The following is a 27,925-nucleotide window of genomic DNA, read 5'->3' on the forward strand; positions in this document are numbered from 1 at the left end:
TTTCTTTTAATACAGACATTTGTACACTTTCTTACAAAACTGCAAGTAACTACACTTCTCTTAAATCATTTTTGGTCGGCAAGTACTGTAAAATCTTTGTGTGCAATTATCATGTATTTACAGGGCCTCGTGTTAGTGATTTTCAGTGATTATTACAATAATGTCACACACTCTCAACATAAGACATGGCTTAAGATAAATATATTAGTAAATAAATATTCTGAGAACATATTTCCATACATGAAATGTGCTGCTATACATATACAGAATATATACAAGATGCTTTCTAGCTTTTAAAACATTTTTAAAAATGGTAATGAAGGAGAAAGAGCCCTTTGACCATATTACAAATCTTTACAGCAAATTTTATACAAAACAATTTTAAGTGCTATAAGACAATTTTAATTAAAAACATTTTAAATAGTGCCTCATGAGCCAAACACAACGACAACTGTTCATGTAAGTAGTAGAAAGGCATTTTGTTATAAAAACCATCTATCATGGCCAGCTAGCCTGTAAGTCTGCACTGGACAGAGTTTCATGTTAAATGTCAGAGCCAGCACAGAAGGCAGGTGTAGGGTGTCTGTGGTATGGCCTGCAGAGACTTGTACCAGCAGAGATTTCCACAATGTGTGGGACCAGTACATCTGGGATCACCAGGAACCAGAATATTCAAATCTTTTAAAGAAACACTTTCACCACAATATGCTGTTTTAGTTACAGAGTACAATGTATCTTAGGTGGCCTTTACAGTGCCTCACAAAACACCAAGCAGAATAACCAAGCTAGTATACTATAGCTTCTAAAATGCATTTCTTTTTTAGTGGAGGAAGGAGAGGGTAAGACTTAAAAAAAATTTAAAAAAAATTTTCCAAAAATCACAAACCTTTAGAGTTTGTTCTCCCAACACATACCACTTACTTCAGTCATTCAGAGAATGAATAAGTTTTTAATAAGCTTTATACACAGAAAATGTGTTTGTTGAAATTTTTCTTTTAATCTTATACCCAGATATTGCCTTGTATTAATTCTCTGAACAGCTGAATTTTGGTGCTTGTTGATTGAAAAGATGTAATGTGAATTCCTTTAGGTGGAACTTTTTTCCTAACTTACTGGGTATGAAAACAAAAGGAAATAGACAAATGTATTTGTTATTTCTTAGATACCTGTTTCCTTCTTTTAAAATAGTTCATTTGGGACTACAGAGAATACAAGTTAGCTTTGCTGGGTCTCACAACCAGCCCAATGCTGTCAAGGACATTGCTTTGGCAGAATATGAAGTGTACATCTCTATTTCATGTCTTTGAAGTATCTCCAAAGTTTACTGAACTTAGGACAAATCTTTTCAGAAGACTGGCACTGTGGGCATTAAATACTTAGTTTCCCTTTAGAAGAATTCCTGCTGTGAATACACCACAGGATGACACTGTGTCCTCAGGCACATGCAGCATGACAGGCAATTTAACCCATGCTATGGTAGCCTCTGACTCAGAAGCTGCTGTTTCCACAGGAAACAATTGCTATCAGAAGTGACGACATGAATTATCTCATGATAACAAACATCCCCACTAGGACAAGAACAAGAACAAAAGTATGTGCCCAGGCTAATGGGGTACAGAGAGCACTCTGTACACAAGACAAAAATGAAGCACAACCGGCTGGGCCCAAGAAACCTTTAAAACAGATCAATCTATGGAAGCTACATCAACCACAGCAAAGAAGAAAACAATGATCAAACCAAGTCCCTCACTTTCCCCCACACACAAAAGGTGACAAGCACTGCTTCCCTTAGGCATGCTTGCAGCCTGTAAGGAAACAAGAAACCCTGTTTCCAAAATGAGCCAGCAAAGCTGTGAGCACACTGCAAGCTCTGCTTTCCTGCACATGCCAGCATTCCTCACAGCCATAACAGGGGCTACAGGTGCCTGAAAAACTTCCTATGGAAGGAAAAGTTCATTACCTACAAAGGTAATACCCTTTCTAAGCACTTTGTTCGAGCATCTGCTTGAGGGAGAGGTCCCCAGCATTCTTCACTGGTCAGAAGATACAATGAGGTCCACGGTTTAAATACAGGAAGTGAGGATGAGAACATTCTGAGCTCTCAGTTTCCTTACCCCCACTCTGTTGAAACTAATCCTAATGGCAGGACACCTTCCTAGCCAAACCATCAGAGCAGCATGAAAGGGGGGAGAAGGGAAGAGGAGAAAGGAGACAGTCCAATGCTTCACCTCCCTCAAAATCACTCACATAACTTGCTAGCTGCTAGGATTTGCTACTGGGATTAGTCAGTATCTGAGCATCCATTCAGCAGCTGTATCCCTCTGGATTACTATATTTCAAGGTGCTATCTGGTTTCTAAGGCAGGTGTAGCCCTGAGCTTATCAAAGGCTGGACTCCTTCAAGTAGGAGATAACAGCATCTACACATAGCCTGGCTTATTTAACACACTGTGTTACCTCTCAGCAAGAGGTCACTTCTAAAAAGAAAATATAAATAACACTTTGTCATTAATATAGAAATGGCACTAGAGCTCAGAAATGCTCCACACCATGTCCCACACGGGCTTTGCACACAAATCAAAGCCTGAAGGCTTCAGGCAGGAGGGACAAAGGAGACAATCAAACTGATGTGAACACAGAGGAAGTAGGGGAGGGACTTCTCCACATTACCACTTTTGTGTGTTTGTCAAAGCTTAAAAAAAAATTAAGTCCATGAGAATTTGGAGTCTCTGACAAGCTCCGCTTCTCCATCTGGGATCATCTGGACAGGTCTAGTCACTGATTTGGTTTCTCTCCAAGGGATGAGATCCAGCACCTGAAGGATAAAGAAAACTAAGGAACATTGCATCTAGAATATTGCATACAGTTTGGGGCTCCAGAACAAGACACTCAGTGACTGGAGTTTCACAGAGAGCCAAGATGCTCAGAGGGCTGGAGCACCTGGTGTGCAGAGGCTGAGGGATCTGGGCTGTTCAGCCTGCAGTAAAGGCATCCCCAGCAGCTCTGCAATGCCTGCATGGAGGCTGTCCCAGTGATGAAACCACAGACATGCATTCTGAACCAGAGGTGAGGAAGTTAGGCTGAAGAGTGAGAAGTTCAGACTGGCTATAAGGAAAACCTTTTGACCATAATGTCAAGCACAGCCACAGGAGTCCAGAAAGGGACTGCACTCTGTGTCCCTGAAGGTTTATCCAGCCTGACTGGATAAATTTGGTCTGACAAACTTGTTCTGGTCTCAGAGCTGGCTCTGCTTTGAGCAGGGGGTTGGACTAGATTATGGCCTGAGGTCCATTCCAAACTAGGGTACCTTGTGATTCTATGAAGACCCTTTAAAATAACTCTGGCAAGGCAGCAGGTAAGAAATATCCCCCTCTTTCTGAGTGGCTATTTTTTCCCCCTTATCTGTGTCCACAGCAGAGACTTTCCCCCATATTCTTCTATGGCAATTCCAAGATTTTCACCTTTCTTTGAAAAAAACCCTTCCGTTTGTCTGTCATCTCTCACAGTGGCATTGCCTGCTTAGGCAACTCACCACAGCTGCCATGACTAGCACAGTGTCCCTTGCTGTGGGAACTCTAATGGAGGCCCCTCCCCACAAAGCATGAAAGCTTTTATAGGGTTAATTAGTAAGTTATCATCTCCTCCTCTGCCTATGACCAAATAAACCCAGGTAACCAGGGAATAATACTTTGGGGCAAATGGTTAGTCAATAACCTGTTCTTATGTGAAGGATGGAGTAACCTTTATGGCTGCAGGTACCTAGGTAGCTGGCAGCATTTCATACACTAACACAGAAAGGTAGCAAGTAATCAAAAAAGCACATATGTTACCTGTGGCCTTTGTGGTCATCATAAGCTTCTGGGAGTTCAGAGTGGGACTGGGAAAGGGCATTCCAGTTTCCTCCTCCTGAGAGTAGTTCTGCCGCAGGAATGACGTTGCCTCATAGCACACCTCCCTCTCGACCTGTACCTCTCCAATACCTTGACAGTGCAGGTAAGTGTCTAGCTCAGGTGTTCCATCCCAGGAGCTACAGCCTCCTATGTGGGTCCCTTGGTGCTCTGGTGGTAGGATCAGCTCACAGTCTCTGTCTTCAGGAATGATGGGAATGCGTTGACCCAGATCACATACACCCTTACAGCAGTTTGGCAAGGTGTCATCAGGAAGCGTGTACTGCACATTCACTGCATAGTCTTCTGTATAGCAGCCACCACCTCCACTGCCACTGTTGCTACTACAGGCTACCTGCTTCTCTTCATAGAAGCAGCAGGGCAACCCCTCATATTTTACCCCATCTGTCCTATGTAAGTGGTCTGAGTTAATACTGTACAAGCCTGGGGTGTTCCCTGACTGTGGTTCAATTCCTTGGCCACACGTCCCCCACAGTGGAGAGCTAAGGAAGAGTGCACTACAGTCAGCTGTCCCATTGCTAGGCTCCAGGGCAGAGTGCTGGAATTCAAAGCAGCACGCGCATGCCTGCTCCGAAATCGACCCTGCTATCTCTGGATTCTTCCAGTTCCTTTTAACATCCAAGGCAGCACCAGGAGTGGCCTCAGGTCCTCCCTCTGAGGTAGTGCCATTTGGATCCCTGTGCTCTAGTGAGGAATTACTGCTATAGTTCATATCCATGCTGCAATTAGACAGTTGGTCCCCTGAGGAAGAAGCTGGCACAGGCCGGCAGTCAGCACCCACCAGACCGTGACTGTGAGCTGGGAGCTCGTCCTGGTGGGGGCCCTCCAAGAGCACAATTGCGCCCCTGTTCGCACCACCAACCTCACCCACTCGGCAAGGGCTCCTACTGCGGTAAACGTAGGGGTCATAGTCACTGCTCAGAGAGCTGCGGAAGGTGGAGCAGCTCCCGTAAACCCCCTGGTTACTGACCTCAGTGCAGTCAACCATGGAATCACTGGAGGAGCAGTGGCACTGACCAGAACTGCTGCTGCTGCTGTCACTCCCAGGGCAGTCAGCCAAATACCCACTGCACACCGAGCGATGACCGTGATAGCAGCTAAAGCTGGAGGTACTGCCACTCTCCAAGCGGGACGAGGGCATTACATGCACCACAGGAGGAAAAAGCATGCTGCTACCAGGCTGAAAGGCACGGGAAGGACCCTTTGAGGCAATGCCAGCTGGAAGCTGTCCATCTTGCTCAGGGTAACTAAGGCCTTGGAAGTAGTAGTGCTGATACATGGTCTCGTATCGGGAAAAGCACGCTGCTTTGGAAAAGTTGCGTCCACCAAACTTGGGTCTTCGGAAGTTGTGAGCTGGAGAGTAAGCCCTGTGCTCCAGGCTGCAGTGATGTGTGTTTAAAGCATGGTCCAAATGAATGGGCTGGTAACTGCGGATATAGGCTGGGGAAGGGGCTGGGTAGAGGCTCTGTTCACCGTGCCGCTCCACTGTCAGCAGGGTGATGGGGTTTCCGTGGGGGTCCATGCTGGTCCGAGTGGGATACGCTGTGATCTGGCTGGCTCTGTGCACTCGGCCCGGGTAATGGACAGGCAGAATCACCCTCTGCTGCCGGCTGCGTGCGGGGTTGATGGATTCCAGACAGATCGGAGCTGCATTCCCCTTCTTCTGTTCTGAATGAGAGAAATAAGAATGGAGAAGTAGAACTAGAAGGGAATAAAATTACTTTATGCAAGAAAGCGTATTTTGTTTTCTATGTCATTACATTATGCACCAATTTTTTACACGGAAGGAAATAAAAGCAAAACAAAAGTCAAAAGCATGTCTGGAAAACTTTGAAACACCCAAATGTATTTGCTTAAAAGGCAAAAGAAGTGAATTTATATCAGATACTGTTCTCATATACACAAAATCTTTTGCTTACATCTTGCACAGGCTGAGAGAGGCTGGAAGTCATTGCCCAAATTTTCACTTTACGCATTTTTACATAAATGTGCAGCACCAGAAAACTTTCTTAAGACAGAGGAAATGAAAGCAGGAAGAGGGCAAGTAAGGGAAACCACGTTCCAAGTTACAACACTGTGGAAAAATAAAAGCCCATACACTGTTTTCTTTGTCATTCTCAAGGGAAAACATATCCCTTTTCTCCATGTGTCCCTGCACTCAGGGCTGCACAACACTGCCCTCAGCTGGGCATCATCCCCACCCCAAGGTTATGCCAGGGGCACTCAGCTGTTCTCCGAGAGTTTGGGGCTAACTGTATTTCCAGGGCTATGTTACAATAAGGACTGAGAGCTCCACGGAGATTCACAAACAGGCCCACTTTTAATTTCATCTTTTCAGCTGTCTGAAATAAACAAGACAGAGCATCCACAGTGCAGCACTTACCTATGATGTTATGGCGGCAGTGAGGGCAGGTGTGGTGCTGCAGCAGCCAAGGATCCACACATTTCTTGTGGAATCGGTGAGTGCAGGGAATGACTCGCAGTTCCTACAGGAACAGATGAAGCACCATGAAAATTTACTTCTTCCTAACAAGTGAATTTTTCACCGCTTGTTCCTAGATTTTTCAACCTGGCTATTAAATGGAGCAATTTCTAGTCTTGAAGTGCTAAGAAGGAAAAAAATGGCATCAAGACAGCCAAGAGCACAACAGGTAGTGCTCAGCTGTCTCTAAAAAAATAGTCTGCAGGCACCTTAGGATTCCATGCAGACACAGAACATTTCTTTAGGACACTTTTTGTAGTACGTCCCCATGACCCAACACCTTTAAGAAGGCCATCATAAAAGTTTGCCTCAATTTATTCAATGAACTTAAAAAAAAAGAAATCAAGAGTAATGATGCACCCTTCCTACAATTATTCGCAATGGAAAACACTCAGGTAAAATCAAAACCAACACAGGGTGTATGATACTTTTTCCCTTGCCCAGGACTCTTATCCTTCAGCTATGATCTGTTTACAGGATTTCCTGAGCCTGCAACAAATCTTTCCTCTCAGTACTGCTCATGAGCTCTCCCCATGAGCTTAGGTTTTCAATTTCTAACATGCTTAGGCAAGGAGTTCCAGGGGCTACTACCTCCTGGTGGAGAAACATCACACAACTTTGTATCCCCCTGCCCCCAAGCAATCTGGGTCTGAACAGTCCTTGCCCACTTAATCATTCAGGTTTTTTACAGAAACTATTCAAAATGTTTGATCATTTTGTGACTACCCTTTCCTGAAGCACCTTCCTCTTCATTCCATATCTTTTGTGAGGTGAGGTCAGAAATACACAGTACTCAAAGTGAGACCATGTCTAAACTTACACTGTGGTGTAATGTTTTCTGTTCAGCTCTTTACACTTCCCATCTCACTTCTAGTATCTGATTTACCTTTCTAAACTGCGACAAAGCAGTTAAACTGCCACTAAGTTGGTTTCACAAAGCTATCTAAAGCATCAAGATCTTGTTCCCAAATAGCAATGCTCAGCTCCCAGCCCATTCCTGATACATGTGAAGCTCTTCCCTGTGTCTATCACTTCAAGCTGAACTTCAGGCCTTAACTTCCTCTGCAGTCAGTTTGTACAGCCCTTCTGAAGTCCTGCTCTACCTTCATCCTCGCTACTCTGAATAATTTGCACCTTGCAGCACTCAAATATGCAGGTGGTATTTTCTATTGCCTTAAAAATTATGACTCTTGTGACAAAATGAAATGTCTTCATATAATCTTTCTAATGGAAGTTGATAGCTGTGAATATTGCCTCCATTTTATTTAAGGAGCCCATTTTCTATTTCACCCTTTTGTTACTTCCTCGGGGTTGAACTGTCATGGCCACCAAGCTCTGACATCAATACAGTGATTGTAACTGAGGAGTCAAAAAACTGTTCCTGAACATTTTGACCTCTCTTGGTTCTCCTCCTCTGGTTTCCCAGCAGTGCTGTGTACTTGATATTTTTAAGACAGGGTGCCATCAAATCTTGAAAAAGCAAAACCCTAAGGATATTCCTTATCTCCAGCAGAGCTTGCACGCATCAACACCTCAGTGCATGACTTGTCAAAAATACCCAGAGAACCAAGTGCTGAGGCAACCCTGCCTTCCTTGTGACTTGTTCTTCAAAATGCAAGAACAGTGAAGGTAGCAACTTGCAAATGGGATCCCTCACCTCTCACTCTGCAGCATGGGGAATTTCGAGCTGCAGGATGCAGCTGAGGCCACGTTGGCTGCTCAGTGCGATCAAACTGAGAAGTGGCACCACCTCAGCACAGAATGTCCCCAACAGCCAGTCACGTAGCACAGTGCTAAAACCACCTACATTCCCAGCCCATGGTGAAAAAACCTTTCATCCTTTACCTCCCCATCAATGTACTTCTCCAAGCAGATGGCACAGTCAGAGGTGGAGCTGCTACTGAGTGTATCCAGTGCTCCACAGTTACTTTCTCGGTGTCCCTTACTTTTGGACTTAAACTTCCTGGTCTCCATTTTCTCCAGTGCTTGCACTGCAAGCCTGTTCATGGAATTCTACATGAGAAGAAACAAAATAAAAAAAAAAAAAAAAGAAAAAAGAAAAAAAAAAGCCAATGCTGCTGTGTAAGGGACTAGAGTGTAATAGCAGAGAAACACCACCACAACATATCTTACAGATCATGTCAGGCCCAAGTGATGTATAATTTCTTAAATTAAACAGAAAGAAGGCTAATTAGAATTCAGGTCAGAAGCCTCATGGAAAAGAATGTATGCCACATGAAGAAGTGAGAATGATAAACTACTCTGAATTAGAACTGGATGACGGTGCTGACAAATGGGATACACTGCAACTTGCTCAACTGATAGGCAGCAACTATTCAAACCAACATATAAAACTTGGCCAGGAATTTTTTTTTTATATGTCAGTATTGATTGTAATGCCCCAATATGCTGTTACCATCATATTACCTGGAGCAATACTTGAGAAAGGGGTTAAAATGAAATTTTATAAATTAGCTGTATAATTTCCTCCAGGAGAAACTAAGTATGTCACCTGGAAATTTTCCTAACACAACTTTTTACCTTGAAAATCTTTCCCATTTCAATAGATGTTATCCTATTGAAAAAAATTGTGATTTATTTTCAATCCTCTCCACAATACAGCAGCAAGAGTTTGGACTCATTTAGAAGTATACCAGTGCTACTGATAACCTGTGAGCAACCAGAAATGTTCTTTCTTCCCAGTGCCTATGTGGACTGCTTCTATACTGTTTTCATTCCAGGATTTAACTGAACAAACATCATAGGTCCATGTAAATCTCCTTTGAAGATATTTCCCAGTTCTTCCAAAGGCCTACACGCATGGATAAAACCACACAGCCACCAAGATGGCTATTGTAAGTCAGTGGCCTGCATTTTCAAGAGTTGCAAAGCACATTTTAGGACAAAGTAAGAGAAGCTAACTTTCAGCATTCAGTGAATTCCCACCACTACTCTTACCTGACTGCGTCGCTGTTTCAGTTTGATCTTGACAAGAAGAATGAGGCAAACAAGAGACACAACCACAAAGAAGGCCAGGAAAATTCCCATGTCAAAGTACTCCGTGGGTTGCTTAAAAATTAAAACAAAGGTGTTATTTTTCCTTCCTTTAGACCATACTCTAAGCTGTTGCTTCTTTCTCTTATTATTTCTCAGGGGCCATTGCTGAATGTACTCAGTCAGGATGGCAGAAGTCAGGGTACACATTGCTCTGTTCATTAACTGGTATTCTAAGAGACAAAACCTGTGTTTTGTGTGCCAGTGCCAGTGAACAGAATACACAGAATGCCAAGCATGAGATGTCAGGTTTACAACCTCTGAACTGCAAAATCCAGGTTTCTTTAACTGAGCGAGTCACACCAAAACTAATTTTTATAGCTTAATGTGTTGCTTATGCATGTAAGTGACTAAAAAAATCAACATATGAATTTTCAAAAAAAGGCCCACTTCTCAAATACATTTCTCAACAGAAGGATTCCATTAAAAAAAAGAAAAACAACCAAAGTGGTAACTGGGACATAAAAGACCTCTCATTTTATTCTTCTGTAAACTATATGTAGAGACTGTTAGGAAAAAAAAAAAGTCTAGAAAAACTATTTTATATTACAATTACAAATATTAGATAATCTCATAATTAATCCATGTTTAAAATACTACTATTAGTTAACACAGGGCAAACCACCTTACAAAACTGAACCATCAGGAGTGTGCAATAACTAAGAAAAAGGAAAACTTCTACTGTGTGAATTTTTTAGCCACTTCCACACTCAAAATTATCCTTCTATAAGACAGCAGATGCCACATTCTGTACTTACACCAGGTCCAGCTGCTTGTCCACAGTGCTCAGTTTATTTAGATCAACAGAATTTCACATGTATTAATGCACATAAGGAGCATCAGAACATCCTCACCCCCAGTGCAGTGAGCAAGCCCTGCCTGCAGTAACAACAGCACTGTGATACCCAGAGAAAGGATCTCAAAGTCTCACCCGTGGGGGGCGATGCTGAATCCTGGCCCGTGCCACTTTCTGCTTGTTAACTATGTTCATTAGCTTGACAGCATCAGCACCTTTCACGTACACCACTGGTCTCTTCAGAGGGTCCTCTGAGCCCTGGTTCAGCTAGGAAAAAAAAAAAGTAGTCCTCTCAGAAGGCATGTTTCAGGAAAACCACCTTCCTTTTGGACAATGAAGAGAATGGTTAAGGAGTATGAATGCAGTATTGATTTCAAGCACCAGTTCTTCTCTTCTAGACCTTTAACTAAATATTCCACAGAATTAAACCTGAATTAAACTTTCGACTTTTGCCCTGCCTTTTTTTTTTATGGACCAAAACTAAGATTAAGGATAAGCAAATGCTATTTCTGAACAGCCACTTTAACTTAGCTGCATTACTTATCAGTGCAGATATTAATACTTTAATGTTAAACCTCACAATGAAGAAGAATAAAAATCTGCACATTCCAGAAAAATTGTCCCTGCTACATTTTATCAATCTTTCAACATTATTCACATAGAAATTTCTTCAGCTTTCTGAACAAACTCATATCAGAGTCCTGTCTTTCAGGCCAAGTTAAATTAGTAATTTCTGATGTTTAACTCAACAAACTCATTCAAAATTACTTGAGTTCTAGCAATGATGAGACCTACTGATTTCAGGATGGGGGCGCCCTCAAAGACTAAAGCATTTGAGTAGACCACATAATTCACCCTGAAGCTTCCTTCCAGGTCCAGCTTTTTTGTCAAAAAGGCCAAATGATAGAATCAGAAAATAATGTGTGTGGGAAGACATGTCATGAGCCCAACCTCATGGTCAAGGCAGGGTCAAGTATGACATCAAATCAGGCTGCTCACAGCTTTATCCAGTCAGATGTTAAAACCTTGAAGTGTGGAGAATGTGCAACTTCTCTGGCCAACAAATGCAGAACAACAATCTGCTAAACCATGTAGCAGAGAGAGTTATAACTACACAGAGAATTGTTCTGTTAAAAAAACAGCAGCAACATGATCAATTCATACAGCTTATTCTGACTGACGAGCAAAATACAAGTGCAGAGGCTGGTTGATAGAAAACAAGCAATGCACTGACAAGCAGATGGAAATGATACAGGGGAAAGGAATGAGATGACAGCCATGTGAGCAAATAGAACAAGGGTATCTTATGGCTGAGATTAACAGATCTGCATTTTTGATAGCTACCTGTTAGTTCTGGCTAAACCATGCAGAAATTACCAGTTGACTGGTCCATCATCCTGATAAAAGGACTTGGCTTTAACTGACCAGATGATGATAACAGATTCCATTGAGACTTTTAAAAATTGATTCTTCCTAGTATTTTCTGAGAACATTGATCAAACTACTTTTAAGGCAGGTGTCTTGTGATGAGCTAAAAAACTAGCCGCAGTATCCAGGGATCCTATGTGTCTACAAGCCTTGCTAGCCTAGGGCCAAATCCAATCACTATCCCTCCATCCCCAGACACATACTCTCTCTCATGATTTCTTGCTCAAGAGAGAATTCTCCCAGTTCCTCATTTTTGCACATTGTCAGACTCTGGCTAACCATGATGCTCTGGGTGCTGTTACTCCTCTTCAAATATGTAAAAGTAAAACTAAGAAACAAGTCAGACTTCAGAGAGCATTTCTAAAAATAAAAGTTTTATTCTTAAGTTACAGTAGAAGATACTCAGATCAATGGGAATAAAACCCATTTAGGCAAAGTCCTTTTATTTGGCATCTACCAAATGATCTAGGGACAATTCTTCCGGTCAGGCCTACCTCCAATTTCTGTTCATTGACTGGCAGGAGGGGCTGCCTTTCATAATACTCCACTCCTCCTTTTCAAAGAAATCTCCCTTATTTGTTCTAGTGCTTGGTAACAAGCATACATGAGAAAACTTCCTAAACAGCTCCCCTCAGAGTCTTAGGATATTTCCATTTGAACCAAAGATACTCTATATTACCTTATGTCAATTTTCCCTCCACTCTTATCTGTCATTGTTTTCCACAATTCCATTATGAGCGCCAAAATGGTACTTATTTTAAAGAGAAATTACTTAGCATCCCAATGTCAAAGGTTCTGAAGACTTTAGATGAGAATCAAAATCCATTAAAAACAAACATCCAGAGCAGCATGAGAAGAGACCCAATCCAATAACTGTAACTTTTAGAGTATGAAAGCTACATCCAGTCATTCCTCTCCTGTTTGCCAGTCCTTCCACAGGCTACTGCTCTTTCATCTAACAGAGCCTACTTACTGTGTCAAGTACTGCTCTAAACCACTAATCTTCTTCCATTTTATTGGTACATAAAAATATTCAAACATCCACTAGACTAGTTTCCCAGCTCTTGAGGACAGATGTACCCAGTTTATTATTTATAATCAGGCAAGGAAAGCCTTTGTTGTTAGAGGGAAAAGAGCAAGAGACAGTAACTGAGCTTCCCAAGTCCAGAGCAGGGTGGCTAAAAGTAACCAGAAGCTGTAACACAGAGTTGAAAAATAGAAAATGACAGATCACATCTTTGTAAAGAGATTCTTCCTGTGTAGAAAAGGGGAAAAAAATAAACCTGTGAATGTTTTCAAGATCAGGGCTGCAACCTTGATGCACATGCAGACCACAATACTCAAAGCATCCATTGCACAGGATCTTCTGCATTCCTTTGTCCAAGAGATGCTCATTTCAGAATTAAAGACAGCTTCTTTAATGTAAACATTGATGATCTCCCTTTTCCCCCAAGAAATACAGGCGGCAGTTAAAAAACTTCAGCTCCACTTGTTTCTGCTCTAACAGAAACAGCAGTTTTGTTTCAAGACAAAATAGAACCAAACCAAATGCAGACTATTTTTGTGCTTATGTTTCTTCACTGAAATAACCCAAAATTAGCTGAAGTATGCTAAAGCCTTTCATAGGGCTATTACCTCACCCACTTCAAATAAAAAGACGAAAGTTATAACAAGACTTGGAAAAAGAAGAAAAGCCCTGCTTGTCCACAAAATACATAGGCAGAAATCATCAGCTGTAAATGAGAAAGAAATGGTTATAAGCTTTAAAAATAAACTTGTTTAGAATCAGGTTTGAAAGCTGTTTCACAATCTCAAAAATAGCAGCTGTTCAACAACACTATTGATCACAGGCTGGATAGGCCAAACATCCTGTGTTTTGTACACAGAGTTGGGCAAAGAAAACCTCCTTGATTAGATAATGGGCCACAAAAAATTTGCCTCCATCCTCTTTCAAAACCGAAATCCCAGACCTGGATTCTGGATTCTAGCAAAAGCTAGAAGAGAAATCTAACTCCCCAAAATTTTCCCTTTCTGCCAGGTTCCCAACACCTGCATTGCTTCCTGCCTGACATTGCTGCATACCTGATCAATGGCATCTGGGTTTTCAGAAACATCAAAGATGACCGCTGTGGCTCCTCGCTGTACTGCTCGTTTTGCCTGCAATAAGAAAGACAGCATCCTCAGTCCCACCCCAAAAGATAACTTCTTAACTCAAAAATTACTCCTTCTCCTCATCTCCAGATAGAAAACTTAACATTTTGTGTTTCTGTGCAGTTAAAACAAATGATAGGACAATTACAAACAGGAGTTTCTGAACCAGCATGGAATGTAGTCAAACTTCACTACAGGTTCTACAGTGCTTCTGCTCTTTCCTTCTCAAACTCCTCCTTCAACAACCTTTAAAGGAATTCAAATGAGATTTCGACCCTCTAAAGACTTTAAGCAGAAGATTTTTTTTTAATTATATTACTTTCCCTCCACTTTACCTGGAATTGCCATTAAAAACCATCTTCCTATGACTTGGAGTGGAGACAAGCTCACTAGTGCAGAAAATTAAGGTGGACTGGGTTCTTTACACTTTTTCAGCGTCATTCTCACAAACTAGGATGCCACAATCTCAGAATGTGCCTCAGTGAATACTGCTTTTTCTGACCATCAGAGGTCAGAACTGTTGCATATGTTTCTTATGCTGATCAGAGCTACGTAAGTGCACAGCTTTTCATCAAATACAGTCCAAACCTGGAGTTACCAACTGCACACAGAAGGCATTAGAAGATATTAAAATCCTCTGGGAAAGAGAAAACAAGGCTAACAGGGGTTTTATCCTGCTTCTGCCGCTGTGTCTCTGTATGTAGTGTTGAAATGTTGCTCAGTGGCTCCACAAAGCAGACATTCCCAGTAACTTTTCAAAATCCTATTGCCTTTATGGACACACAATATAAGAGATTATTCCTCCAAGCAATGACAGCTATCACCACCACAGTACTAAACAAGAAGGCACTGGCCCTCCACAGAGACAACCAGAACTTGAACTTATATTGAGATATAAGAGAAACCAATAAAAGCAATAAATTATGAAACATTAATCAGCAGCTTCCTGGAAAAACGTTGGCCAATACAGAGAACTTGGTTTGAATACATAAAGGTCACTTTCTTTGCTCTATTGTCGTATTTTATTTTAAACCAAAAAGGCCCATCAGACAGCACATGAGGGAAACCAACTCCCAAATTAGAGCTTTTTCTCAGCCCACCAGGTATTCGTCCCCTTTGAAGTCGGCACACCTGGTTAATGACTAAGAACTGCTGGGGAGGAAGAGTTAAAAGGAATCCACCACCCATTCTCCTCTGCAGCAGCCCTGAGGTGAGGGCTCATCCAGGTTTCCCTAGAAGGCACCCCTTACAGACACGCAGCGCTTACAGAACTGTTCAGGCTATTTAGATTGTTTTTTTCAGGATGATCAGTCAACAAGCAGGGCCCCTTGATCTCCGAAGAGATTTTTAAAGAGATTTTGCAGATCAGCGCTGATAAAAACTCCTTAATTGGGTGCATACACTGAACGAGCAGCAAGTTTCCACCACCTGGTGTTGAGAGAAGAAAAGCACCGAGCAAAAAAAATCGTGCTGCGGAGTTTAATGGCACATGGGGGTGACCCGTGTGGCCATTCTGCCAAGCTCGTTTCACTGGGGCCAAGCCGGGCTCGTTTCACCGCGCCCTGCGAGGCTCCGGCCGCCGTCCCCCGGCTCGCCTCGCCCGCGGCCCTGAGGGCCCAGCGGCGCGCACAGCGCCCCCCTGCGGCCGCAGCGCCCCCGCGCCGGAAGCGCCGCTTGTCCCGGGCATGGCGGGGAGAGGAAGGGGCCAGGGCCGCGGGGAGAACGGGGAAACGCGGGGAGTTACTCATGACTGGGGTTTAAATCCTGATTCCCAGGGAAAGGCGCTCCTGCCTGGAAGTTTGCTCCAGCCAAACCTCCTCTGCCGGAGGCGCTGACCACTCCTGCACAAGGTGCTAAAGAGCCGTGTCCGTACCGAGTGCTGAGGCGCTCCCGCCGCCCCGGCCCGCAGCGAGAGCTGGGCCCGGCCCTCGCCGGCGGGCTCGAGGCTCCGGCTCCGCGGCTTGAGGCCGCCTGACGGGCCAGGTTCCGCTGGCCGGAGATCAGAGCGCGGCCGCCTCCGCCTCCCCCGCCTGCAGCTCGGCCGTAACACCGGGCACTGCGGCGGGGAGCACCCCTGCTCGCTGGGCATTCCCTCCTGCCCTCAGTGCCGGGTGGCGGCCGGAGCGCGCCTGTGACCGGGGCTCCGGGCAACCTGAAACACCTGCCGGGCACCCCGGTCCTTCGGCATCCCCGAAAATGCCGCAGCATAGTAAAGTCACAACGTCTTTGAAATACCCTGTCCACTCGTCAGTAATCAGGGCAGCTCAGAATAACACAGCAATGTTAAGTCCCACTTAAAATAATGCCAGGCTGTAATAGGCACGTGATATTTTTTTTTTTTTTTTTTTTTTTTTTTTTTTTTTTTTGGGCTAGCCAGCATTTAGACTCCCTCAATCATTTTTCTAAGCAAAGTGACCAAAGCTACATCAAAAATAAACACAAGCTGGATGAGGGGGAAAAATAAGCTCGTACTTTTACATTTATAATACTTGTGGCAAACAATCAGACATTTCCACAATTCAATTCCCATTCATTCGCCAGGCCTATTTCTTTCTGTGATTGTCTTCTGTGGCTTAAAACAAATTACTATCACTACGTATCAGTATTCTCCTTTTGTAAAGAGTAATGTAAAACAAAAAAAAAGTAATTGCACATCTCATAATTCAAGTGATCACTTTGTTCAAAGCAACAACAACCTCCCAGTCCATCTCTGTGCTCAGAGTCTAGAGTTTATGCTACTAGAGAACAATGGACGTTACCAATAAAATGCACATTAAATACTGCCTCAAGATTAAAATCTGGCAGAATTTACTAGACCTTGTAATCTAGGTAAGATAAGAGGATTTGCATGTGACAGAAGCACAAGAAAAATACCTCTCCACCTTTCCAGGCCTGAGGAATTTTAAGTTATTACCTCAAAGAACACCAGAATGGTTTTAAGAGCTCTGCACTACCTCCCTGTGGGCCAGGCAAATACAATAAGGAAGTAACAACTTCCTTGATGAGGCAAACTTTCATCCCAAGGGACCAGATAATTATTAAACAGGTGCACTGTTCCTCTCGTTCACTCAAGTCAGGTAGGACAGCAGCAATCCAACAGTAAGTTCAGCTCCTTCCTGACATCTTGAAGGACTTTGCATTCTTGCACATATGAACATGGCAAGCATCTCCTCCCCTCTGCTTTCTAGTATGGTTTCGTTCTAATTATTGTTTCAGTTAGGACACAACAGTGGAGAAACTATCATAAGAAAAGCTGCTTACAAGGTTCCCTTTTAAGAGTAAAAATCATACCAACAATATCAGCCTTTATTCATTACATTTACTTCTTTGCCAGAGTTAGAATTCCCTGAAAATATCCAGCAGTATTTGCACCTGAGGACATGACACTTTAATCTAATGGATTTCAGAGAGTGAATAAATTACAGATGAGAGAAAGACCAAGGCTTAAACTATAGGTGGGGAGATCAAAGTTCATTAGGCACTGCAAGCTCTGCCATTTACATCAACATAGTAATGCATTACACATCTATTAAGAGAGTACCTTTTGTTGAAAATGGCTATGGGCAGAGCCAGATTACTACTCAGAAATAAACTTTTTAAAGTTAACATTCTGGAAAATACTGATGGACTGAAGGGAGAAAAGAATACTTTAAAAGTATTGGCTGCCTGTATAAGCCACATATATATCCTGGTGATATAAAATTATGTTCTCACAGATATTTTTACATTAAAAACTACCTATCTCTCTTCCCTGGATTTGTTCACCCAACTCTAGGTATTAACTTCTTGGAACTTAGTACACGCTAGTTAACAAATATAATTATGGTATGTGCCACATGAGCAGGTTGATTTATTCCCTGGGTTAAAAAACTCACAAAGCTGGGGAAGAGGAGGTTGGGCAATGGTTTAAGGAATAACCAGTACAAATGCCAGTAAACTTCATTTAGCAAACTATTCCATTGGGTGTCAGCATTATTAGCTGGAGGACACAGCACACAGAGAACAGTCCTATGGATCCCAAGAGCAAAATGCTGCTAGAACTAAGGGTAACAGCACAGCTCCAACAGGTGTAACAACAGCTTTTTCCTACTGCCATTCCTTTTTTCAGTATATCTTGGTTTTTGGGGCAGAAAATATGGTATTATCTAGATCAGTGCAGAGACTGTTGAACAGAGTAGTCAATAAAATTGATTTGTATGTCCTTATTTAAGTGACAACTGACCCAGCCTGAATTTTCTCTGTCAGTTTTTGAGGGTTTTTTCCCCTTCAGTTTCTCTATGAACTAATAATTATTGAACTTGAGGCATACTTTCTGGATATTCCCAGCCCATCAGATCAAACAGTCTGTGTCAGATCTCTCTACATGGTGGAGTCAGTGGCCATTAATCTGACAAAAGAGTGGGATTATGCAAGCAGTGTTAAGTGGAACGTTTTTCATAGCTGATTCTATCATCAGCTGTCTTCTGGTGCTTTGAAATAAGAGAAGTCAGCCTCTCACCCAGTGTACTGGTAACACATGAGCAACACTCAGTGACATGCAACTTGCAAACTCTGTGACTCCAAGGAACAAGATCTTCAATGAAAAGCTGCAGTTTCTTGTTTTACTGCTCTGAAAAAGCAGTTCAAGGATTTCAACGATCCTCACTGCTGGGAATACAGCTGAAGGAATGAGGTTTCCATCTGCAGTATTTCACCAAAATAAATGACTGATATAGCAACTTAGTGGTCTTGGTCTTTTCTTGAGCAGACTCAAAAGTAACAAAGTCTGTTCCAATATCAATTGATTTGTACCTGTTTTCCCCATATCAAGTCACACCACAAAGACACAGACAATATTACTGAGATATGATGTAGAATATGCAGTACTAGATTCTATAATATTGGCTTTTCTAGTAGAGGTTTGCTGTAGTTGTGTGGTTAAACTATGACACTTCTGCAGACTTGTCTTCATTTGATATTTTTTTTTTTAATATTAGCAGAGGACAACTTTAGTGCTGAAACAAGCATTAGGAGCCTACCTTATCAGGGTTTAACTTTCTGAAGCTTTGAGAAAAGCTCAATTAAGTCTGGACAAACCCAGAAGTCCTAATGATGAGCAGAAGACCATTGGTTCTTACATAAATGCATGATGAATCTCAGGTTGTGACAAGGAGACGTTGCCACTGCCAGTTTGCCATTCCAGTCAGCAGAATGGCATTCTGACCCTGATGCTCTCAAAGCCCTAAACTTCTTCAGGGGAGAGGAATACCTTAAACAACCCTGTTAAAACAAGCAGTGGGTATGAACTGCACCCCCATTCTATGCATGGCAGTGTTAGATTTTCAGTCTGGCAAAAAATGGCATCACATGAAGCTAGGCAATAACATCCAAACCTGCTCATCATTAAGAACCCTACATAAAACCCACAGCACTGTGCAAATACACCTTTTCTTTGCAACTGTGAAAATGCAAAACCCTGTTTCTCTCAGAGCTACACAGAATACAGACAACAACATCTGAACCATTCAGGCTTCTCTCTTTTCTCCCCCCACACTGCTATCAGGCTCAATCAATCACAAAAAATACCTTGTCCCTTGAACCAACACTGGAGCTAGCAAGCCAGGCCACAGGCCAATTCTGCAGGGCAGAGGAGGAAGGAGAAAAGGACAGCCATCTACTTTGCAAACAGCACAAGTTACAAATTAACCAACTGATGCTTCAGACCTGTTAATGTACAATTCCCTGCTAATTCCAGAAACTCAGTTAAGCCGAGCATAAACAGGATGCCATTTCAAACCTTTTCTGAGATAATGAAAAAGGAACTTTCTTCTGTCTGAATATTTCTTTCTGAAAAAAAAGGCAGAATATCAAAGCAAGACAGTCAAATCCCCATGCATCACACCAGCATAAAATCCCTTCCTGACTGGAATACTCAAATTCTCTGGCACCTTGAGATATGATTTATACACATGCCCTATAGATTCTGAATTATACAGCATTACAACAGTTGCTTACCAATTAAGAAGTATAGAAAGTGTGAAGCAGCATTTTAAAATTTAAAAGCATAATCACAAAACCAATGTATATTTCGGTAAATTTAAAAAAAGGAACCTTAAAAAGCTATATACTTGCAGTTTTATTTAAACTAGACATAATCACATCAACAATAAATATACACACCAGTGTGATTCATACCACTCAGTACTGAGAGGCTCTCAGATGGTTAAAATGAAGAACAAGAAAACTAAAGTGTCTCTCTTTTCTGGGGTTAGGGAGAAACACTGTTAACAGTTCTGAGTCTAGACCAAGTGAAAACAGAAAAGGACATTTCTTTAATCCTGAACACAGCAAAGCCTGCTGGCTGCATATCTCTTAAGATCCATTTGAGAGTCATGGGACTCAGTCCCAAAGGCTGACCTCTGCTATCACCATGCTGCAGGCCAGCAGCCTTGTTGCTATGACAAGGCACAGCCACAGAGACAAGGGTGAGCACTGGAAGAGATCAAAGGAGGGGACGGGGGTCTTGAACTAGATTACATATTCACAGAGAACCCAGCACACTCAGCAAGAACTGGGTAGCTGCATTCACAACAACTGAGGGTTAACCCTTCAAGCTTTTCCCAGAACTTCTATATACAGTTACCTTTGAAATATAATGGTCACAGGATGAGGATATTTTAGGAATTATGTACTAAGCATGTACTATATCATATGCTATAAAATACCACTACAGCAAATCCAGATAATTCTTAACCTTTTCACTGAGGGTGCACTGAAAGTAGATGGATAGAAACAACGAAGTAGACCCAAGATAATTGTGTACACATACATGCAAGCATATTGTGGTGCTGAGAGAATAAAAAACAGAGATATAAGAATGCATTGGAGCAGTTGTAAATTAAAGCAACTATTAATGCAGACCACTATAAAAAGGCATCCCTACAGTACCCAAGCTGTTTAAAAAGAATGTACTGAAGCTCCTCCTATAGGCATGTGTTCTAACTTTAGAATTCTAAACTGCTATTTATGTACATCAAAAGGGGAAACAAATTATAAGAATTGTCTTATATTTAGAATGAGAAGTGGCAAAACTTTGAAAAATTGTTAATAAGAATTCCCTCTAACCTCAGTCAGGGAATGCTTAGTCTCATCTGTCTTGCTTAGCCTCACCCTCAGGAAGCTGACCTTCATCAATAGGTTGGTATCTACTGTGAACAAGGACATTTTAGAGATAACACAATAATCTGAGATGATGAAACAATAAATCCATATCTCAACAGTGACAGAAAATGCAGTGCTCTTTGCAGGGTTATTAAGTGCCTGCATGCAATCCCTAACTGTGTTCAGATAGATGTGATACAGACCAAGGTGAGTTGAGAAGAAGCAAAGGTATTTTCACATCTACACATATCAAAGTGCTGCAGTCCATTGCCCTGGAGGTTCTGTCCTCTTTGGCAGGGATGAGCATCTGCATCCAAGACTACAGAAAAGCACGTAAGCCCTACTGAGGTCCTTCAATCTTTCCGAATGAACAAAAAATTGTGGGATTCCCTTGGAATCCAGTAAGATATTGCTGATTCTATGAGATCCTCCCTCTCTACTACTAGAATCAGCTTGGGTAATAATTTCAATAGCAAAAATTTACATGGTGGGCCAGTATTCCAGTTTAGCTAGCAACTGTCCATGTTCATGGCTGGCTAATACAGGATGATATGGCCCTTCTTCCAAACAGTTATCCTTGGTTTAGCTTCAAGGTCCCAGACTGTGGTGGGCCCTTGTAGTTAGTTTGTTGACTCTGTAAAAAAACAAGAAAAAAAAATAAAAATAGATAAAAAGAAGTGGAAAACAAAAATGAAAAAGGTGGAGGATTTTTGTTACAAAGGGAAACTGGAAACTTCTCTCCACGCAAGCAGAGACATGGCTGTATTGCAGAGGCCTCGGGGCAAGGATTAAAGAAAAACAAAATAGAAACCCTTCCATCTCTAATTAGGGTCTTCATTTGCCAAAGAGCCATTCCACAGCGGGAGGAATTACATTCAAGCCGTTGCTTGGATAACGTCTCCCAGCAGGTTGGCTCCTCAGAACAGGCTACTCTGAGCCAACAATTTCTGGTTACTTGGAGGCAAGCAGCCTGCATATTGTTTTAACTGGCCTGGCTTTTACAGCCAGTTTTGCTGAAGAACAATCTTCTATTCAGAATACAGAGATAAAAGCTTCACTTGTTTTGAATTTGTCGCCAGTTTCTTTATCCCTTTCTTTTTTTAAACATGGGAATTATAGGTTCTGGAGATTGCATTATTTCCCTTGTAGACTTCAATGTTTTTCTCCCTCTAGCCACTTGATTCTTTGCCAGTGAAGGCTGCTGTCTGGAGTCCAGCCATTCATCAGCCCCTACCTCATCATTAACACTGTGGTGCTGGCGGTCACAGCTCATTGCTGGCGACAGGAAATCCTAACTTGCAAGAGGTTAACCACAGCCCATAAACAGTCAGACTGGCTCATTAGACCCTTACACTCAGCTGAAGCGACCCTCTGGGAGTTTCAACACCATCCATGGACCTGAAGTCTATGGATTCTGTGCTCTTTGCAAAGGCATCCTCCTCCCCACACCCATTTCAAAGCTCACTATTCGGATCCTCAGGTCTAAGGCCCATCTTTCTTCCTACCCCAAAGGGACCAAGTTATCTGAGAATTTTGAAAAATTACATGTCTGTGATGTGTTCTCTTGGCTTACCAATTGAACAAACCACCAATGGGCCAAGAATGGAGATGTTAATGCACTAGAATACATCCATTCTTGTGATATTTTTAATAGTCTCTGTGAGCTCTGTGAACAGGTGAGAAAGGTACTTATATTTCCTACTGAACAGTTCTAAGGCCACAGCAATGCAAATACTAATAATGTATAATTAATCTGTATAACCTAATTCATGTCACAAATATGTCCAACTCAAATGTTCAAAAACTAACCTGCCAGAATTTTAAGTAGCTCAGCCAGTACTCCCTACGCTGACTAAAAAGCACTTCCTACTCATTTTGAGTTCACAGTATGATCACTTGTTTCATTTGGAGTAATTTCCTTGAACTCAGTACAAATGTTAAATCATTATGTTATCCAAAACCACACCTCTAGATATCACCTGCTCATCAAAAAGATAAAATGTTTAGAGCAGAAAAACATGTTCTGGCAAATTATCTCAAAGCAGTAGGATATGAAGCACAATTTGTGTAATTTTTTTTCTCTTTCCTTCCTTTCAGTCTTGTGAAAATCATTGCAAAACATTCCCACTTTATGTCTGTAATTTCTCAGGATCCAGCTTTTTACCACTGTCAATTGTATCTGCCCAATTTTTATTCTGAATATTGGAGTCCCTCTGATGCAGCTCTGGTTACATTCCGAAGTTCTCCAATTTCTTTCAAAGCCTTCTGTCTCCTAGTGCACCAAAATTAGGCATGTCACTCATCTGTGAAGTCCTAAATAATTCCATTCCCTGCCTCCATATCTGCTCCCTATTTTCTTCACTTTCTGGTCCATTTATCTGATTCTGCTTGCCAGGCTTCTTTTGTGCTCATTTCTATACTCCAACACAGCAGCACTTACTTGTTCTCTCACTTTTCTGTTTCAAATTCTTGCCCCTATGCATTTCTCCTGTTAGAGAAATAGGTAGAGTCTGCATGTAAAACAAATACAACTCTCAATATCTGAAAGGCTTACAAGGCACATAGAATAATGAGGGACCAGAAACTTAAGATACATGAAGTATTTACATATTAGTATTATTTGTAAGTGCAGCATGCCTTAAAAAATTGTTCCTTAGTCTTTACCCAGCCCTTGACTTCCATTAGTTTCCCTGGGAGATCTGACTGAGCTGAACTCCAGTAACACATGTAGTGCAACAACAGCTGCTTCTTTAGCTTAAGGGAGAAGCAGCTGTGTTCCACAGTTGGTTAAAAAGGAGTGAAGAAGGTGCTGGGGACTGCTAAAGACTCAACTCTAAAAGTGGACTTTTATTTAAAGGATTCAATCCAACAATGGCAAATCTAAGGAGTGCCCGGAGGGAGAAACACGAGAGAGGGCTTTGTTCATGAATAGCTGATGCTTTTCCATGTGCAGGCAACATGGAAAGAAAGTTAGTAAAATAATACAGTAGCAGATTGCTGGCACTAGTTACCAATGCAAAGAGCTCACCACTACCCATGAATGAAAACCTGACAGAGCTACTTCTCCTGAACTGCATAACCTGATTCAGCCCTTGTTTGGCCCTTCCTTTGAGCTCTCTCCTCTTTGGCTTTGATCCAGTTCTTTTCTTTCCTTCTGCATCTTTCACCACACAATCCGTACACAAACCTTTCCTCTCCCCATATTTCAGCTGGTTTGCCTGTCAGTTCTCTTTCCTGTGCTCAACCTCTCCCTTCTCTCCTCAAAGGGACTGCAGAAATTACAGTGGAAAGCAGAGATGGAATGAGAGGATTTAAAGAGGGAATACATGAGAAAAGTACTTATAAACTCAAGAATTCAGTTATAATGATGACAGTGCTGTTTCATGCAGTGGCCACATGCTCTAACACTTCGACTGCAGCCTTTCTTCCTTTTATCTTTCCCATTCAAATCCTCTTCTTCATCTGTTAAAATAGCCTTGTTGCTGGAGTATGGTCTGTGGGGGGTCAAGAGGGGAGGAGATGGGAAGCAGAAATACAGTGAGCTTTTGGCAAAAAAAGCTCTTTTTTTTTCTTCTTGTTGTCTTTTCCTGTGTGCCATTAAGAAAAGCCATCTTCTTCCTGAAAAAACCCCCATGCATTATCCCCTCTTCTGATATCATCTATGCTGGAGTTTTGTTAGAACTCTAGAAGTCACTGTGTCTATACAGTGCAGAGGTCTGATCACACTGCTAGCACTGGGGAAGTAAGAAAAATTAATGTCAAAACATAAATGGCATCAAAAGTGCTTGCACAAATAACAGTATCACTTCAGGTATCATTTTAAAATATGTTTTATGGTTGTTTAAAATGGATTTTAACATTTCAGGTGTCCTGGAGATTATAAATCATGCTGAAGTGGGGAATAACAAGGAACAATCATTATAATGTTACAGTACTTATGGTGTTCTTTGGTGCTTTGGGAAAATTATCATTTTCACTTTCTCAATACATGCTTTAGAACAAACACAGTAAGGACAAACACAAACATGGCAGGGATTACAATTATGTATACTATGTTTTTTCACAGTAAACCCTAATTTTCGGTAGTACTAAGACAACAAACCTTGGAAATAAAAAATTTTAATGCCAAGTTAATGAAGACTCTTAAAGAATATGACTGATTCAGAAGGTCTGAATCCTTAACACCAGCCAGGATGCTATTTTTCCCCAATAAAACTCATATCCATTTTTCATTACAAAACAATGGGGTCGATAAAAACAATAGTTTATGTTTTGATCAGGGTTCTGGCATGCTTGATATTTCAATACAGGTCTGACACCTGCTCCAAAGGAGTCTAGCCTCATTCAAAAAGATTTCTTCTACTTCATAAAAACTTCCTTCTTAACACAGAATGTCTGGGAGTTCAAAACAACCAATATTACGTTTATACTGCCAACAAACCTTTCTCAGTCTGTAGTCTGACATACATTTATGCCCACACTCCCATCACAAAAAGTAGACCCTACCTCCTCTTACTTGTTCCTACCTTCACTGGACTCTACACTGTCAACACAAACCTTCAGGTGAAATAAATAAACCAACCAGCTTAAAAATCACTCATACTATTACTTTTCATCCATATTGATTAAATTTTGCCACTAATTTTTGAGACTACTGCCTCAAAAAGAATTACAAATGTTTTTTGGATGCTGTTTGCAAAGAAGAAACACAGGCTAACAAACAGAAGGTAGAAAAGGTCTCCAAATTGTGGAACAGATACCATATGTAGGATGTTAACTACTCCAATGGATAGAAGAAGTTTTCCTGAAGTGACAATATTTCCAACTGCATGCAGCACAGGACTCAGCACAGGGTGCCTTACTGCAGCTGTCACTACCAGTTGAAAGTATCTGAACAAGCAAAGTTTTGGAAACACTGACCAATGGTTTTAGGCATGTCTCTCATTAATTTTAGATCTTAATCTAAAATTGTTCAGTCCTAATTTCTGAACAAGTTTAGCACAGAAGAGCGTTTGCCTAAATTCAACATCCAATTCTACAGGAAATTATCCAAGCTGTATATAAAACTATTAATTACAAAGAAACAAAAAGTATCCTTATACTGTCAGCAGCCAACCTGAGCATATAACTGAATGCTTCATTTAGGCTATTAATATAAAGGTGTAAGTTGCTTTTGTTTAATTTGCCTTTTTTTATTAGTTTTAGCAACTCTGAAAGAAAAAGATTAAAATGGATTCCTCACAGGCCTTCTTGTTTCTCAAGTCTTAGAACAGATCTCTCTTTATTCAGGAACTAAACTACCAACACAGCCTCATAAATTCTCATTTGATTGCCTTATAGGAATTTTTATATTTAAACTAAATGGTTAGACAAAAGGTTAGGAACCACAGTTCAACTGTTAAGTGCATTTTCAAGTTATGATGATTTTTGCCCCAGCCTAACTTGTATAATAATAATGATGATGACATGGTAAAACAAGAGATTCTTCTAGTTAGTACTTGTGTAAATTTCTGTAAATAAGCTCTTAGAAAAGAAGTGAATGGATACTGGAAGAACTGCAGGAATTTCCTCATATTACAGATTTCTTTCATCTGAAGAAAACAGGAAGCTGTAGTAGTAGGGACATCCTGTCTTTGTTAGGTTATACTCAGATGCACATCCTCAAATACATACATCCTATTAATACAGAAGAAGAGAAATCCCTGGAAGAGAAAGAAGAATGAAATCCTTTCTTGTGGACTTTCAATGCTGTAGAAAGGCAAGAAGTGCTACTTTTAAACAAATCTTCAGCATTTTCTCACTATCCTGTACTGAAATAAAAAAACAATGGCATTGCTGAATTGTATTTCACCGTCTTGACAGATGAAATTTGCTTTGAAAATTACTGGGGTAGGGGAAGAACAGGAGTCTGCATATTGGAGAGGACAGGACAGTGGATCACAGAATCCTGGAGTGGTCTGGGCTGGAAGGGACCCTAAAGAACACCCAGTTCCAACTGCCCAGCCCTGCCAGGATGCAGGCAGGCAATCAGTATTGCAGGCAACCCTGCTTCTCCCTTCCTCCAGCACAGTGCCACTGCTGGAGCAGTGAAGGAGCCTCATTGTGCTGTCTGCAGAGGGAAGGCAGGAATTCCAGGAGGGGAAAGGTTCCCTTTGAAGCACATGGCACCAAGAGCTTCCCAGTGACCATGGCAACAGCTCAGTGGGTTCCCAGCCTGAGAACCAAGTTACTACAGCCATGCCTCAAAAACAAAAAAAGTCTGAAAGAAGGAGAGAGGGGGAGGTGGGGTTGGGGGTGTGGGGGAGAGAAGCTGAAGCAAAATTAGCCTGGCAGAAACTGAGCGGCTCCCTGGTAGGCAAATCCAGCCAATAATGCTGCTCGGGTTCACGGGGTTTCCTTTTCATTTCCAAAAGCTTTCTTCTTCCTCTGTCATTCCCCTTCTAGCCCTATTCAGGAGCTCATAAGATCAGTAAAACCCAGGCCTTTGCTTTGCCTGCATGCAGCATGGCCTCAAACAGGGCTGCACTGTGATCAAAGGTAATGGTAAAACACAGCTGCCACACACACTCCTTGCCTCAACCAAGGCCCAGTTTCCACAGGCACTCTTCACAGCAGAGACATTTTTTAAACACTTTCATTTCCATTACATCATATAAAGAAGGACAAGCAATTACTAAGAAGGTTGAGCGATTATAAAATCAATATGAATTACAAATCAATATGAAAATTACAAAATCAATATGAAAATGGACACATTAAATTCTGTATAGCTACCTGTGGATAAACAACTAGAAAAGACCTTCTAAAAACACAGGCCAAAGTTTTACTTAAAAAAAAAAAATCCAAACAAACAAAAATACCACCCCTAAATCAAAACAGACCTCAACAACCAAAACCAACAATAAGAATAAAGCCATACAAAACTTTTTACCAGGTTCATGTGTCACACAGTTCACCTCTACAGCTT

The 27,925-nt window shown here is 41.6% G+C and overlaps 1 protein-coding gene across 1 annotated transcript in view; it reads right to left on the reverse strand.

Moving 5' to 3' along the window:
* Window positions 1-65: 65 nt before the first annotated feature.
* ZNRF3 (zinc and ring finger 3) overlaps window positions 66-27,925 on the reverse strand; it is a 64,812-nt gene continuing 36,952 nt past the window's right edge. Inside the window, exons 3-9 of the mRNA XM_084217020.1 lie at window positions 13,750-13,824; window positions 10,375-10,506; window positions 9,348-9,458; window positions 8,235-8,402; window positions 6,291-6,393; window positions 3,830-5,575; window positions 66-2,814 (exon numbers count right to left, since the gene is read on the reverse strand). Of these exons, the coding sequence (XP_084073146.1) occupies window positions 2,771-2,814; window positions 3,830-5,575; window positions 6,291-6,393; window positions 8,235-8,402; window positions 9,348-9,458; window positions 10,375-10,506; window positions 13,750-13,824 (2,379 nt within the window). The 3' untranslated portion in view covers window positions 66-2,770. The remainder of the gene's footprint in view (window positions 2,815-3,829; window positions 5,576-6,290; window positions 6,394-8,234; window positions 8,403-9,347; window positions 9,459-10,374; window positions 10,507-13,749; window positions 13,825-27,925) is intronic.

The sequence above is a fragment of the Fringilla coelebs genome (assembly GCF_963513975.1).
Source record: "Fringilla coelebs genome assembly, chromosome: 17".
Lineage (NCBI taxonomy): Eukaryota > Metazoa > Chordata > Aves > Passeriformes > Fringillidae > Fringilla > Fringilla coelebs.